This window comes from Podarcis filfolensis, assembly GCF_964270895.1.
Source record: "Podarcis filfolensis genome assembly, chromosome: 11".
Classification (NCBI taxonomy): domain Eukaryota; kingdom Metazoa; phylum Chordata; class Lepidosauria; order Squamata; family Lacertidae; genus Podarcis; species Podarcis filfolensis.
In genome coordinates, this window is record NC_139613.1 from 18,155,106 (window position 1) to 18,172,651 (window position 17,546).

A 17,546-nucleotide genomic window follows, 5' to 3' on the forward strand; every position below is an offset into this window, starting at 1 on the left:
TTGCCCAGAACCTACTACAATAGAGTTAACTAATTGTCATTTAAATGAAAGTCTGAACGTACTTCTAAGAGTCCATTTCTAATGAAAGCAGAGAGAACCAGCGCCAAGTAGTTGTCCATGAGGTCAGGCCTAGATAAATGTGCAAAAGAAAATTGAGATCAACTTCATGTTCTCTTTCATATTATCTAAGTGAAGCAGGCAGAAATTACATTAATGATTTTGATAACCCAATACCTTGATCTGGCTCGGTGAGGTAATATAACTTTAGCTTCTGCAGCTACAAAACCATCAGAAAGTCTCCAACTATCTTGAAACCTGCTTGGATCTACAAGAAAGCCATCAAGTGAAAATTCTGAGTTTAATTAACAAGAGCAATTGAGTATGTCAGTACCATAATTCCTAGTCACCTTTCATTTTGATTTGGTATTATTATTTCACTCTCCTTGTCTCCTGCTTGTTCCTCTTGATTTCTATGCTAACGTGTGTGCTTTATAGCTACATAAATACACATAGGCTACCATTTAGTTAATCACATAATAAATGGTATCAGGTTTAAATTAAAGTAGGCACTAATAGTCTCACATTTATCTCAGAAAGACATACAAGTCAGTGACATATGAAAGTATACAAGGTGCGCCTATTCTAAAGGAAAGTAAAATATACTTTTTTCACACTTTAATAAAACTTTACATGTTTCAGGTTTCAGAACCAGAGAGTTGGAAGGAACCTCAAAGATTCTCTGTTAATGCAACATCCCTGATGAGAGACCATGTATATGAGGGATGATGTGGATTTCTTACATCCCTTCTAGCCCTGCCCCCTTTCCATTTTCCCCTCTTTAATTTTACCACGCATGAAAAGCTGAATACGCACAAGTTGCAGACTTACTGTATAGGAACCACCTTATAACAGCCATTCTTGTAAATGCATGAAAACCGAAGCCGTATGTTTATGTACGCAACTCATGTTGAAACCTTTTTATTTATGCTTAACAAATTAGTTTCATTACACCACATGCCTCATTCTTGGCTACATTAGGGGTAAGTATTCAGATAAACAGTATCTGTGGTGGCAGCAGGAATAAAGGGGGTCTAGTGAAATACCCAGAAAAAGCACAGCTCTTAGCAGTACATCCTCATAAGAGTGGAAAGGTGGTACAGAGAAGTGTGGGGACTGCCTGAGCATATCAGAGCAAAAGGGGGGACAGAGGCATGACACATTCAGCCTTGTTGCAAAACAAAATCTTAGCATCTGTCTGCACCACTGCCCCTTGCCACCTCTTAATTAACTTTGTTATACTATTGTTTATGCTCTTATTTTTCTCTGCTGTTTGCACATCTGCAGTTCATATGTGCAAGTGAACACTGCAGGAATCATTAATGGAGAGGGGGGAAAGGGATGCCATGAAGGCCAAGCAGCAGATGAATTAATCAGCAAGCACTTCAAGCTGCTGCTTGGCTTTATGGCATTCCTTTTCCCCTCATTTGCCAGCTACCGCCGAATTGTTCATGTGTACACATGACCTGCAGATGCACAAAAAGCAACAACAGAACAGTCACAACGTAAGAGAAGCCTGTTGGGTGTCGAGGAGATAGCCAGGCTGATAAAGCATACTTGCAGGGAGAAATCATGAGGAACTTTGCAAGGAAGTTAAACCCTCTTTAACTTTAAATTTTCTGATAACTAAACCTGGAAGCGGAATCTTCATCAATAGAGGGAGTCCACAATATGCTATGAATGACATCTATATGAAGCTGTCAGTAGAAGATCTGGAGCACAGGGTCATCAATATGCTGATGACACACAGCTCTACTTTTCCACAACACCTGCATCAGCAGTAATTGTTTAAGCCCAGAACCAGTGCCTGAATGAAAATTGTGGACTGGCTGAGGAACAATAAACTGGCTGGGAGACATGGGAAGATGGAGGCTCAGTGAGTAGGATTGCTCCATAAGATAGGTCAACTGCCTGTTCTGAATGAAAGTGTCCTCCCTCTGAAGGAGCAGGTACCCAGCCTGGGGGTACTCCTGGATACACCTTTATCATCAGACATCCAGGTGATATATGTGTTTACGAGTGTCTTTTATAAGCTTTATCTGGCATGCCAGCTACGACTGTACAGTGCTACCTCGGTTAAGTACTTAATTCGTTCCGGAGGTCCGTACTTAACCTGAAACTGTTCTTAACCTGAAGCATCACTTTAGCTAATGGGGCCTCCTACTGCTGCCATGCCGCCGGAGCACGATTTCTGTTCTCATCCTGAAGCCAAGTTCTTAACCTGAAGCACTATTTCTGGGTTAGCGGAGTTTGTAACCTGAAGTGTATGTAACCTGAAGCGTATGTAACCCGAGGTACCACTGTATATGGATTAGGATAGCCTGGCCAATGCAGTGGCAAACTTGAAGCTGGATTACTGCAATGTGCTCTATGTGGGGCTGCTCATGGGTCTGGTCCAGAAGCTCCAGAAAGTGAGGAAAGCAGCAGCTAGACTGCTGGTGGGGGCAGCTCTCTGGCAGCATGCAGCACCTCTGCTAAAACTTGTAGCATATGGCAGCCTGTGCAACTGTTTAAGGTTGTGTTGACTAAACAACCTGGATCCCAGATACTTTTAAGGACTATATAAGGACTATACTTTTAAGGCACATATAACCCAGCTCCATCACTGAGATCATCTGGATTAGCAGTGCCATTTATCTGGAAGAGCATGGGGGTGTTTCAGAAGCCACTCAGGCTTCAACTATAAGTTAAGCATTTAGTGTTGCCAGACCCGTGCTGAGAAAGAGTATTCCATCAGAGATTTGACAAAAATCCTTGTTGCTAAGTGGCAAACATATTTCTGCTGTTTAGACGGAGAAGAAGCTTCTGATTACTGCAGTTCTAAAGTAAGGTACTCATGACTAAGTCCAGCAATGAGCTGCAGGACTCTAGTGTGCAGAAGCCATTGCAAGAATGGACTTGATAAGCTTACCCAATGAATGAAGAGTAACATGCAAGTTCAATACTAACCTACACTGAGAAGTGCTTCTATAAATTCTTCTGTCACGATAGGAAGAGGGAGGCGAAATATATCATAAAGAACTTCAAGCAGTCCTCGCTATAAACATAAAAAGGAATAGAATTTAAAAAACCAGTGGAAATTTAATGAATTTGCATTGGGGTGTGAGGGGTGACTTTTGCTGATACCATTTTCCCCTACAGCTGTCCACTCCTCTTCCCATAGTGGCACAGAGGGCACAGAAGGAATAAGCAAAATAGCCTTCCATAGCATGAGTTGCATTAAACAGTTTGTCACAAATAATTTAACATTATAGACACATCCTAAGCTTCTGCCTTTTGGAAGCATGACCATAATAAAATAGCATTGCTCATTCATAGAGTTTTAGCATTTAATATCTTGTAGTGAGCAATAAGGGACTCGGGTGGCGCTGTGGGTTAAACCACAGAGCCTAGGACTTGCCGATCAGAAGGTCGGCGGTTTGAATCCCCGCGACGGGGTGAGCTCCCGTTGCTCGGTCCCTGCTCCTGCCAACCTAGCAGTTCGAAAGCACATCAAAGTGCAAGTAGATAAATAGGTACCGCTCTGGCAGGAAGGCAAACGGTGTTTCCATGTGCTGCTCTGGTTCGCCAGAAGCGGCTTAGTCATGCTGGCCACATGACCCGGAAGCTGTACGCCGCCTCCCTCGGCCAATAAAGTGAGATGAGCACCGCAACCCCAAAGTCGGCCACGACTGGACCTAATGGTCAGGGGTCCCTTTACCTTTACCTTTTTAGTGAGCAATAAGGCTTGTTGCAAGTCACATATGCCTAGTGAAGACATTACAAATAATATGAGATGACTAAGGGGTATATATAGATTCATCCTTTACTCTTCCAGCTGTTATCCCAACAGTATAAAAAACCCTCAACTGGTTTTGTTTGTTAACTCTCTTGCTATAATACCTATCTTGTGCTCTCATTTCATGATTATTTGGGTCAGATGATGCCACTTCAGGGAAATCTAACCCATAGTCAGCTGTTACTCTCCTGGTATCAGAGACCCTACCCTCTCTGCTCCAACACTGTAGCTTCAGGCAGCCAAGAAGGGTTAATCCCGACTCTCCTGCCCTTATTCCCAAGTGACTGTCAGCTCCCCAACTCTGCTCATTCTTGAGAGAGGTTCTGTAGCCTCTGAGGACTGCACTGGAACATTAGTAGCTTTGTGGCACTTCCAGCCACCGTTACTTCCAGCTGTCAGTCATGCCATGGAGTCAGAGGGCCAATGTGTGCACAACTTCCAATAATACAGATATATACACACAGAGCGATTTCTGAGAAAACAGAATTTGCACATCTGTCTACACTAGAAGAGCAAGCATACAAGCCCTCAGAACACATCTTGTAGAAGTCAAACACATACCCTTATTTCCATATTAGGTATACACAGCACTCCAATGAGAGATTGGATCCCGGAATTCCCAGGCTTGCATAAACTAATAATGCCTAAAAACAAAATAAAATGCATAATTACACGATGGCAAACTCATGTGCAAACACCCAGTGGGAAACTTCTGCCACAGGCTGAACAACAGACAGTTGGTCTAAAAATAACACAGCATAAACTTCACAGGATTTCTAGGACAATGAACAAAATGTGTTTCTTTTATCATGGAATCATCATCATAATATAGCTCAAAGAGAGCAACAGATTCGCTTTGCCAGGAAGCAACGAAATAAAATAAAATAATAATCTTGCCCATAGTGATGCTACCGAAAAATGGGAATCATACTAGATAATTATTGAAACTTAAGAATCCTTAAGAATCAAACAACTTGTTCTCAAGAGTGCAGCCAGATGCTAGCTTCCAAACAGGACATGAACAGCCTCCCCTATGGTCAATTCCCAGCCCCTGGTATTCAGGGGTGGTTGACTGCCTCTGAACACGGAAATAACATTTGGATATCATGGTTAATAGTTGTTGATAGACCTAGAACTTCCATGAATGCACCTAACCCTTTTCCAAGGCCACCTAAGATAATGGTCACAACCACATCTTATGGCAATGAACTGCACACACAGCTGTGAGGTGAAGTACTTTATAAACCTCCACCACATCTCCCTTTGTTTTTGTCTTTTTGCCAATGACAAAGCTTTAGCCTCCCATCACAGGGGACACAGGACACAGGTGAGTCCTCCTGCAAGTTACATATACTGTCTGCTTCCCCAAATACTGGCTCATGCACCAAAACAGTTGAAAACCCTTTTCCAAACTCCACAGCCTTCTGGGATTAGGCATGTGCTTACCAATGCAGGTGACTTTTAAATCGTGGTGCCCTATCTATGAAATGTTCTCTTTGGGGAGGCTTGTCTAGTTAGTGTCTGCATGGCCTTTTCAATCCCCCCCCCCGGGATATCTATTTTCATAGACCTTTTAAATGTTAGCTAAAGTGGTTTTATTGTATCGGCTGTGTTTGTTACTTTTTCTCCCAATTCAGTATTGGTTGATTCAACTTTGCAGTTGCAGCTGTTTCATTTTAAAATTGACCTAAATATGTTTATTTCACTGCAAGCTGTCCTGATAACTTAATTGAGCTCAGGCAGGAGGCACATTTTTAAAGCATTAACAGTTAAAAGAGCTCCAATATCCACATTTGATTTTAAATAAGAAATCTTAGGCATGTGCGTTCTGACCAGATAATTCATTCATTTTAAATTTGCCAATCAGTTCTCAAACTTCACCTCTTGTTGCATCTATTTGAAATGGTTGTTCAGAACAATTACAGCCACCCTCCACAAATGTGGTCCACGAAAAGCAGATCTCCCAATATTGTCAACCACCCATTTTCACGTGAGGCACACAAGAGTGTGCATACACACACACACACACACACACACACACACACACACCACCAATAACATATACCTTTTTTCTACACTCCAAGTATGTCATCATTCTAAAGATTAAACCAAGTTCTTACCTGCCCACGATCGAAATGCTGCAACAATTCCCATTTTACTAGCAGACAGCCGTGCTTCTCGGTCCTCCCTGCCATAAAAAACAATATTGAGAATAAATATCCATGTTAAACTGAGTTGTGTTTATTAAACACTCAAATTGGTATCTCTGATTTGTGACAATTGTATGGTAAGAATACAATATGGTATGGTAAAAATACAATATGAAAATTATGGGTTTCTCTCCCCCCCCCCATTTTCTCTACTGAAGATTGTCAAAATGAAAATTGCCATGCATGGGACAGATGGCTTAATGGTACATGGAGTGCTCAGTATTGGAGGGGCAGGGAATAGTATCATTCATGAAAGTGTGCCCTCAAAAGTCAGAGAATGCCCTGCAAAAGCCCTCATCCAGGATAGAAAGTTCCAAGTACTTGAATATCAGTGTTATCAAGTAGCAGCTAATGGAGACTGTACTTACTTCTGCTGTCCTTCTGCAGTATCTGGATTGTGCCTGTAGTGGAAGTCTGTGTAGGGCGCTAATATCCGCTGCGGTAAGGAAACAAATGTTTGGAGTCATTCCCATTATCACCATACAATCTTTATTATTATCCACCGTTTAAATGTTGAAAAAATACTATCTATTCCAGCATAAGTACAGTGGTACCTCAGCTTCAGGTTACATACGCTTCAGGTTACAGACTCAGCTAACCCAGAAATATTACCTCAGGTTAAGAACTTTGCTTCAGGATGAGAGCAGAAATCATGCTCCGGCGGTGCAGCGGCAGCAGGAGGCCCCATTAGCTAAAGTGGTGCTTCAGGTTAAGAACAGTTTCAGGTTAAGTAAAGACCTCCAGAATGAATTAAGTACTTAACCTGAGGTACCACTGTAGTTCTTTCTTAAGTGATATAGAAAATAGAATTTGTTTCTGACTTTAACAAAGATACACCCAGCAAAATTATCTATGAAGCAGAGTAAAGTGAAGACATCCAATTAGAACGGCCTATTATTCTTTACCTTTTGAAAAAGAATATATGCAGCATCTTTTTGCATGTTTGCAACTTTTACTTGTTGACAGACCTGGCAGAAAGTACTGCCAATCAAGGGCTTATTTTTAAGGGTGTGTTTAAAAAGAAAATATGGATAACACAGATTACTGGATTGAGGCAACAACCCAAAGCATGTCTGTTCAGTAAGTCCTACTGAATTCAGTGGGGCTTAATCCCAGTTAAGTGGGGTTTGGAATGCAACCAGTGTTGATACACTAAGACTGTATAAGAAAGGGAAGTTCCTACCTCTAATTCTACATCTGCACGCACATACTGTCGAGTCTTTGGATGATTGAGAAGATGCAAGACGGTCGTTATAAGAGCTTCATTTATACGGCTTAACTGGCAGTCAATCACATTTTTCAAAATGGTACTTAGACCACCTCGAAGTGCAACTACTTCTGGATTCTGAATTGCTGAAAGAAGAGAAAGATATTAACTGAACCAATTAACCGTATTTCTCATCTAATCTTATTTCTATGTTTATGTTAAGCTTCATATCAATAAAATGTTAAGATTTCAGCTTAAAACCTTTTTTGTTTAAAGTCAAAACATATTGTAAATTCCTTTTCTTTGACGCTCAGGAAAAAATTCATTATTTACTTATTTACCAATTAATGCCTAAATAGGCTTCTAATCCATTTATGAAAGATAGAAACCAATTGTACATCATTATTAAAATTCAAAATAATTAAAAATACACCATACTTAAAGCACACAATAAAACAAACCCATTAAAACACTGAAATATAAATGTCCACAATTAAAATATGCAACAAAACAGTAATACTTTTCAACTTTCTTACCTAGTTCACAGATAATTGCAATACATGCGCGAACCATCCTGTCCCTCTCCTGAAGGCCGTCATTTCCAACAGCTATCAAGGAATTGGTAACCGAACTAGGAAATAATGAAGCATTCACAGTGATCATCTGCAAAGAAATGCAAAAAGAAATGGAGAGATGGGTTTGTCACGGCAACATTACAGTAGGATTACAGAACAACACTAATGGTTCTGCTATATGTTCGTATCAAACTCTTTCTCCCACCTGCACGTTTGGGCTCAGTATTCTGCTCTTTTGCTTCCACATTCTTTGTAAACAGTTTCTTCGACAAATACATAAAGATGAATATGTACTGTAAAAGGTTAGAAGCCATACTAAGATAAAGAATCTACTGCACGACCATGCAGAGTTCTCTTCAGGGCCTTCTGGTTTAATTAAACTAGGGAGTAGCAGATATGCACTCAAGAAGCTGTTTCTAATGCATGGCTAAATGGTGTTCACCAAGAATGGCCCCTTCTGTCCTGAAGTGTTCACAGCAGATAAATTGTGGGGCAAAGCTGGAAACGAAACAGCAGCACAGGGCTCGTGCATTTTCTTAGAAAAGCAAATAATCCCAGGGTCTCCATACCTCTATGCAGCCATTGTATTTAAGAAGGATCATGCAGATCCATACTGCCTCCGCATGACATCTGCACAATGGATGTCATGTTTGCATCAGGGCTTCCACACATACAGCACAATGTGCAAAAGCCTAATCCATGTAATTTATACACTACGAAAACAGAATATCAAGATTGCACCCATTAGACCTACATGTGTGGCCTCCTATGCAACCCCATTCAAGTGCATGAATGTCAGGCATCAGCAAGCGCACCAGACGCGAGTCAGGGCGGGCATGATTCACCACCACACGGTGTTTCTCCCCCTCAAATACAACATCGGCATAGATCTCAGGGACCTCCAATACTTTTCAAAAGTAATGTGGGAAGTCCCCCAAAGGAAAACAAGAACCTTTCGGAGGAAGGTGGAGTAGAATATACATCACACAAATAACTGTCCAAAAAGAGGGAGAGGCTGAGCACTGCATACTCCAATCACTGTTTTCCCACCCTTCTAAATTAGGGAAAGGTTAGTATAAGACAGGCATAGGCAAACTCCGCTCCCCAGATGTTTTGGGACTACAACTCCCATCATCCCTAGGTAATAGGACCAGTGGTCAGGGATGATGGGAATTGTAGTCTCAAAACACCTGGAGGGCCGGGTTTGTCTATGTCTGGTGTAAGACATGTACGGTGGTACCTCAGATTAAGAACTTAATTCGTTCTGGAGGTCTGTTCTTAACCTGAAAGTGTTCTTAACCTGAAGCACCACTTTAGCTAATGGGACCTCCTGCTGCTGTTGCCACGCCGCTGCACGATTTCTGTTCTCATCCTGAAGCAAAGTTCTTTACCCAAGGTAATATTTCTGGGTTAGCAGAGTCTGTAACCTGAAGCGTATGTAACCCAAGGTACCACTGTATATTGGCTTTGCTCTAGCAAAGAAATTTCCAGTCACTATGGAAAATTTTGGAACAGATACTATGATGCAATGGACTATGTGGCCCTTTATATAGTCTAGTTATAGGAACTCATCAAATTTCTTCCTTTCCTACTTAAGACAGGATGGGAGGGAGGAATCTCCTTTATTTGCAAGTTGTCTTTCAACAATGAAAGATTTACAATATTTCTGAGAAACTCTTGCTTTGTAAATCATCATCTGATACCATGTAACAGGAAGCTCCTTCAGACTAGACTTCAAAGGAAAAGTTACACCCTTCTCCCACCAACAAGATAAATTTTCATTTAATTAATTTGTATTTTGTACCATTACACTAGAAACAGAGTAGCAATCTCTTTCACAAATACAAGAACTTATGTTCTTGCATTGAAGGCACGAACAAACTTATGCTCGTCATGGGTGGCAGGAAAGTACAAACAAGTGACCACTTATCGTAGCTTGGGTTCTTTTACTAACAAATTTTGTCTGTATTACACAATTGAAAAAGGAAGATTGCTTATTAGTTTGTTGGAATGCTAAAACTATAGTAGAAATAAAATCCCATCTTATGAAATACTTTAAAGTGATTTGGCTTACTGCTTCAAATTTACAACTTAATATCTACTGATAAAATACCTGTTAGTAGCTCAATACATAACTACAGTGATTGAGTGTGAAAAGGAATTCGAACTGACAGAAGTAGTTTTGAATGTACCATATTTTTTGCTCTATAAGACTCACTTTTTCCCTCCTAAAAAGTAAGGGGAAATGTGTGTGCGTCTTATGGAGAGAACGCAGGCTGTGCAGCTATCCCAGAAGCCAGAACAGCAAGAGGGATTGCTGCTTTCACTGCGCAGCGATCCCTCTTGCTGTTCTGGCTTCTGAGATTCAGAATATTTTTTTCCTTGTTTTCCTCCTCCAAAAACTAGGTGCGTCTTATGGTCTGGTGTGTCTTATAGAGCGAAAAATACAGTGATTATTTTCCTCAAATGGCTTGGTCTGAGGGCTCCTGATCTCCTTACCTGTATGGGAGAGCATACAGGGCTATACAACAGTGGGAAGAAAAGACAATAAACTGCCCTACTCACAGGCAGTCCTCATGGAACTTATGGATACTAACTAGCTGTTGCATTTGTACACTCTGTTTCTATTTTTACAACTCTATTTGCAACACAGTTGCAATACTCCAGCCATTTCACACATTATAGCAACACGGTGTTTCCAACACTGCTTCTTCCACAGTCATACAGAATTTGGTTTTGGGTTATTCAGCAGAAAATTGCACTATGCTATTGTTTCCGAACATACCTTCCTGACTAAACGAAGTGCTTGTGTCCTTTCTACTTCATTACTCTGCTGTATGTCGATGCACCTAAAAGCATAAAGATGAGGAGGAAATACTTTAATTAGGGTTCAAGGTGGCAGAATGTAGCACATTTTAAAACAGCAGTGCATTTCCCAGATATATTCGTTTTTTACTTTTGAACATATAGCGGCAAGGTTCAAGTTCTTGAGATGACTGGTGCAAAACAGTCCAGACAACCACTTGCACCAAAGCCACTCAATTTACAATTCTGTGCAACCAGCTAAACTCAATGTAACAATATATTTGAGGCTATCTTGCAATAAAACCAAGCTATGCAATCAATATTTAGAGATTAGTTGTGTTTCTCCCATTTCCAATTTCAAAATAAGTTTATTTTGAAAAGTTGTGCATTTGGGATCGTAGCCAGCAGCGTCACTCAGCTAGTGGTGAGGCTTCTATCAATGAACAGGGAGTAAAATAATTTTCAGTGGTTCTGTCTTCACCTTAAAGCCCCTTGCTTCTCCTAAAACTGTTCCAGAGAGCTGGAGAGCCCCTCCAGAGCAATGCAGGGAGACACAGGAGGCTGCAGGGTGGGTGGGGAACTGCTAAATATTTATTCTCTCCTCATTCCATCAAAGAAAGCCTGACCATCAGCTGAGTGACGCGGCTGCATACAACCCTTATTATTTCACGTCACTCAAAGCAGGCATCTATGGATATTAAATGTAACAGGTTGCGATCTGCTCAAACGAAAAGGTTCAAAGAGTCATATAAACGGTGATTCATTATCCAAATCAGGAAAAAGATTTCAAATACAGTATCAATTTATTATTACCTGGCTATCAAGTAATCCACTTTTAATTTTAACACCTTCTGCAGAATACTGGAGTCTCGGATAAGGTATCGAAGGGCTCGCAGCCCTGCCGCTCGCACCTCTTTTGCTTCATTCAGTAAAGCTAATCGCAAACTATGATGCAAATGATAAGAAAATCACTCAGGCTTTAAATAATTAAGTGTGTCCCTTTTGCTAAAAACAGACTCCCTCTTCCTTTCTGCAAGACAGGAACAGATCCATGTTTAGTACACAGCTATTCATGTTAGACATTTTAACACCCAAGATGTAAGCAAAACTCTCCATTGCTTCGCATTTTCTTCTCCTTGCTGAAAACAATATTAATAATGAAAGTAAGTTAAGACTGCCTGTTTCCATGAAGAGCACGTCCTCGTTTTAAATAGTTACACAACTGTGAACACCAAGTTTTCAACAGCTTAGTAATAAGTAATTTGGTTTCCACTTCAAAGCTGGCCGGACGCTCCCACCAATGCCAATTTGTAAAATCCAACCAACAGTGGAGAGAATATTAAACAATACTTACCATCTCAGCCTGTGATGTCATTATTTGGGCTAGGGTGTGTGGAATGTGTGTGGCCCAATACTTCCTGTTCTGAAGCTTCTTTGGTTAAAAAAAAATCAGTGCTAAAGAGCTTATGCGTCTCAAAAGCTCAGCTGGATGGTCCCGCTTGCACAAACAGAGGCCAATTGTTCACCACTTTCAGGGTTAGGGAAGCTATTCTGATCACACTGCTTAGTGACAGACTGTTTTTGCTTACCTCTGTAGCTATTTCAGGGAATTATCTGCCTTAGGCCCTTTGACTGTGGAATCCATTCTTTCTACGGCTGGCACACATTAACTGGATTTTTAGTTGAGAAGTTCAAAGACAGATAATAGCTCTAGCAATCTGTTAATGTAATGATTCTTTAATACCAATAATTAGATAGGAGGTGCTAGTTTCTCTTCTCTGGATTCATTTGCACTTTTTAAAAATTATAATTAAAGGTAGGGTAGGAACTGGATCCAGTCCACTAGCCACTTCCCTACCTAAAGTAGAAATTAAATAATTGCTAAAATATTAGGAATTATCGCAAGAATTATCACAAGCTGCTGCAATGTCACATCTTGTTTTAAATATCAGATTACACTTCAAGTCTACAACCCCCCCAAAAATAAAAATAATTCTGCACTCAGATTTGAAGTAGTGATTGGTAACAGGAAGTTGATCACACAGAAGTGATCCATAACCTTTTGGGTGGTTTCATTGCCCATGAAAGTAATATATCACTATATTTGTTTACAATACAGTCATACCTTGGTTCTTGAATGGCATCCATTCCGGAAGTCCATTTGACTCTCAAAAACCAAGGTGTGGCTTCTAATTGGCTGCAGGAGCTTCCTGCACTCAATCGGAAGCTGCGTCGGATGTTTGGCTACCCAAAAAAGTTCGCAAACTAGAACACTTACTTCCAGGTTTGCAGTGTTCGGGAGCTAAAACATTTGAGTCACAAGGCGTTCGAGAACCAAGGTACAACTGTATACCACTTAACTGCTATAGACAACAAGTGCTAAATTCTCATTGATTTTAATGGAGCAGGGTTATTCTGTACAAGTTCTACTGAATTTAGCAATAAATGAGATGTGGACTGCTGCCCATGCTAATAGTAAAATAAATAATATTTTCTGATACACAAACTTAACAGAGAACAACATAGTATTGTGAATATCAAGATTCTTCACTGGGTAAGAGATTTTTACAGACATTTTCCCCTACCACTACAAAAAAACACCTTTCATATTTGTGCTTATAAAATATTAAGCATATTACTTTAACACAATTTCAATGCAATAGTTTTAAGAAATCCTGCAGGTCTTTAGCTAACTTTGTAAAATCAGACTTTTCAGTTGATAAATTGCTCACAGATTTTCTACGCGATGGACTCAATAGAAAACCTGGCAAGCAGCAGCCTGTCTGTGCCATCTGAGACAAGCTACCAGGTTCACACTAAGCATTTCTACAGGTCATCCCTGTGACCAAAGACTGCGTAGAAAAAATGCTACTGGGTAGAAGTTAAGGGACAAGAAATGACAAAAGGGGCACAGAGCCTAGACTAGTACCTCCTTCCTCCAACACAAGAACTGAGATGTTTCTGGTCTTCAGCTTCTAATGCATTATCAGAATCAAGAACTCTGCAATGGATAGAGCACCTGCCACATACTCAGAACAATCTGTATCATGACCTCAACACATTGGCATCCAAAATGCTGTTTAGCTTACAACTGAAACAACAGTCACAGAAACACTAGCTTATCATTCATGAATGGTCCAAATAATGCTCCAATATAAAAAGAGAGAGACTTACCATATGATGATGTTTTCATAAGTAAAACCTAGCTTTTCTTCAGTATGACCAGCATTACAAAGAAGCTGCAAGTAAAAAATGTGTATGTCAACTGGCCGGGTAAGGAGTTTTGTAACAAGTCAAACACACTTTTCTCCAAAGCTACTCAAAACTCTCCCTGGCTTTCTGGTCTTATAACCAAACTAAGCAATTATTTTCAAAGTATTGCTGAAAGAGAAGTATGTGTTAAGATTTTATTGCATTTTAGGAAACCTTAATTTTTTTAAAAAAATAAGTACTTTAAATAAAATATGCTGATAATTCAAATGACTGAAATTAGTTTCATGACAATAGTTTCACATCTTTGTCCAATCTATTTCTGCAGCACTATTCATTTTGAAGTGCATGGAGCCAACCTCTGCCACTCTGGACATTTGCAAAAGTGCAAATTCACTGCTACCGCGTTAGTTTATACATCTATAAATACAGGCTGCCAAGAGGATAAAGATTGCTTTATATGATTCAGCTGTTAAAAACACAGATAAGCAGGTCACCTTCTAACAGAAAGGTTTCCAGGTAAGTGGCAGAATGTCTTAAAGGGATAGAAACTAGAAAAGTGAAATCCAAGTGAAAAGCATTTTGTCAGCTCTGCAAAAATAAGGGTTGGGTTATACACCACTAAACAAACTTTAACTTGCAAGCACCTTTTAAAAAATCATTTTTTCACGGGGGGCCGGAATGTGTCATCCTACTATAAACACTTGGAAAAGGGGAAGTGGGATGTTGGTTTACAACAGTGGGTGGCGGGGGGGGGGGGGATGTCTTCAGCCTGAGGGTTGAATTCTATACAGTCATACCTCTTGTTGCGTTCGGTTCAGGTTACGTCTTTTCAGGTTGCGTCCCGCGGTGACCCGGAAGTACCGGAAAGGGTTACTTCCGGGTTTCATCGCTCGTGCAGACGCACAAAATGCATGCACAGAAGTGGCGAATCGCGACCCGCGCAGACACGGGTTGCGTTCTGCTCATGTTGCGAACGGGGCTCCGGAACGGATCCTGTTTGCAACCAGAGGTACCAGTGTAGTGCCAATGGTGAGCAGGTCAGAGGAAAAAACATGGGCAGAATAACAGATGTTAAGTCTTACCTTTCTATGGTAATCTACATTCCTGCCACATAAAAGTCAGAGGTTTCTACAGACACCTCTCCATCAAGGCAAGCCAGAGGCATTATCACAGTTCAATGACACATTCCTGCCAGGGAAATGCATTCCTTGAAGGTGAGGCATCTGGCAAGGGGATGGGGGCATAAGACTGAGGAGAATCCTAAGGGTCAAACAGAGGCCAGGAATGCCACCTTCCACCCCCAGGCATGAGGTTCCCCATCTCTATAGTTTACAACCAGTAAATAACCAAAAAGGCAGTATGGTATCTTAAAAACCTATATGGTGAACTCACTGTTACTTATTGACAATACTTAGCATGTACAACGCATTCTGAGTAGTTGTTGGAAATACCAAAAATATTACCTTTAGTGTAGAGATACAGTGGTAACTCGGGTTAAGTACTTAATTCGTTCTGGAGGTCTGTACTTAACCTGAAACTGTTCTTAACCTGAAGCACCACTTTAATGGGGCCTCCTGCTGCCGCTGCGCTGCCGGAGCACGATTTCTGTTCTTATCCTGAAGCAAAGTTCTTAATCTGAAGCACTATTTCTGGGTTAGCGGAGTGTGTAACCTGAAGCATATGTAACCTGAGGTACCACTGTATATTTTTTTTCTATTTGATTACATTTATATTCCACTTTTATATTCCAGTGAGCTCAAGGTAGTGCATATGGTTCTCCCTCTCCCCATTTCATCCTCACAACCACCCTAGGAGGTAGATGAGGCTCAGAGATGGTGACTGGCCCAAGGTCACCCAGTGAGCTTCAGGGCTGAGTGGGGATCCGAACCCTGCTCTCCCAAGTGCTAGTCCAACACTCTACCATTTCGCCACGCTAATATCGAAGCTACATATTTTAAGTGTGAAAATTTCCAGGATAGCACCTAGCCATGGTTCAAGCTACAGGGCTGAGTCATCACATAAACAGTGGCTTACAGTTAGAACTATCAGGCGTTACTGCTGCTGCCACCGTGAAAAGAAAAAGGAGAAAAGTTATCATTCCTTCTAACTGCACAGTTCCTGATCCCCTGCCAAACAGCAGAATAGCAAAACAGGGCCACCCACAGACAAGGTAACAGGTTTCTTGAAGGACTCAGCATGTGCACAGATTATTATTATTATTTTTTTGCAAATAAAAAACTAAAACACAGCCACAAAGAAACTGAAAAAAACCTTCCTGATGAAGGTGGCTTGTTGTGGTTTCCTTTTTCTGACAACGGGCATTTTTGGGGGAAAACAACTCTGCTTTTAATGTAAATTGCCTGGCCATCCATAACTAGAATACAATAAACCATAAGGAATTAATGTATCCCCACCAGCACAAAAGTATACGAAATGACTCCCCCAAACTGCACGAAGAATTAGGGAAGCTCCCCATCTCCTCATGACCCTTCATAGCATGGAAATGACCTCCAGCTTTCTGCCATTACGTCCATTTCCCCCCATCCCGTGATCATTTTTGGAGAAAGGGACCAAACACTTTTTTATTTTATTTTTAGGTACTCAACTGCTTGCTAGGTATGTTGTCAAAATGAGCTAAAGCAATTCTACAAATATTATTTAAGTTCTGTTGGTCAGCAGTCAGCTATGCCTGTTACTTGATCCAGTGAAATCATGACAAGTGAGAGACACAAGTGTGTGACACTCACATGGTTTAGCGATCATATCACTACTTCCCTCTGTCTTTCCCCTAAATAGAAGATTTAGTTATTGGGATATATGTCAAACCACTGCATCATGCAGAAACTCTGAAAAGCTAGTGGCCTGCATTCAGTGAAAGTGTCTGAGGAGATTACTGTTTAAAAGGATAAAACTTCAAACTTTTCCCTTTCCACTATTTAAACGTAATTTCCAAAAATGCAGCTAGCACAATTACACTTGAGTGCCAAACTTCAATATTTCTGGTCTTAATGTGGTGCACATTACTTTATTTAATTCCATTTATGAATCTCTTCTCGTGAAACATCTCAAAGCATTAACAAGGCATATACAATACAGTCGTACCTTGGAAATCGAATGGAATCCGTTCTGGAAGTCCATTTGACTTCCAAAACATTCGGAAACCAAAGCGTGGCTTCTGATTGGCTGCAGGAAGCTCCTGCAGCCAATCGGAAGCCGCAGAAGCCCCGTTGGACATTCGGCTTCCAAAAATAGTTCGCAAACCGGAACACTGACTTCCGGGTTTTGATCATTCGGGAGCCAAGGTGTTTGAGATCCAAGGTACGATCATATATATATGCAACTCAAATTCAGTGCAGGTACAGACTAGAATTAAAATGTCCACTTAAAAGGTTTGATGGAAAAGAAAGGACTTTGAAGGTAAAACAACAAAACAAACCTCAAAGCAGCTTACAACCAATGAAATAAAATAGATATCAATGGCAGTTCATTTATACAATCTCTCTATCCAAAATAGTATTCCTAAGATCATGTACTTCTGATGTACTGTACATATTTTTCAATATGCTTTTCTTTTGGTTCTTTTGTTACACGTCTTTCCATACACGTCTTTCCCTATTTCCATCCATATCCAAAATGACGAATACTTTTTCTGTCAAAGATACTTCAACCATTTCTTTCACTGCATAAAAGTCTACTCAACT

At 40.6% G+C, this 17,546-nt stretch overlaps 1 protein-coding gene across 4 annotated transcripts in view; it reads right to left on the minus strand.

The window, feature by feature from the left end:
- RICTOR (RPTOR independent companion of MTOR complex 2) overlaps nucleotides 1-17,546 on the minus strand; it is a 63,045-nt gene that overhangs the window by 34,972 nt on the left and 10,527 nt on the right. For all 4 annotated transcript variants that reach the window (XM_083575998.1, XM_083575997.1, XM_083575996.1 and 1 more), the window contains 11 exons: nucleotides 13,807-13,871; nucleotides 11,446-11,577; nucleotides 10,613-10,676; nucleotides 7,789-7,915; nucleotides 7,229-7,398; nucleotides 6,414-6,481; nucleotides 5,956-6,023; nucleotides 4,397-4,479; nucleotides 3,007-3,094; nucleotides 235-325; nucleotides 63-129 (listed from right to left, as the gene is read on the minus strand). In XM_083575998.1, the coding sequence (XP_083432124.1) occupies nucleotides 63-129; nucleotides 235-325; nucleotides 3,007-3,094; nucleotides 4,397-4,479; nucleotides 5,956-6,023; nucleotides 6,414-6,481; nucleotides 7,229-7,398; nucleotides 7,789-7,915; nucleotides 10,613-10,676; nucleotides 11,446-11,577; nucleotides 13,807-13,871 (1,023 nt within the window). The remainder of the gene's footprint in view (nucleotides 1-62; nucleotides 130-234; nucleotides 326-3,006; nucleotides 3,095-4,396; nucleotides 4,480-5,955; nucleotides 6,024-6,413; nucleotides 6,482-7,228; nucleotides 7,399-7,788; nucleotides 7,916-10,612; nucleotides 10,677-11,445; nucleotides 11,578-13,806; nucleotides 13,872-17,546) is intronic.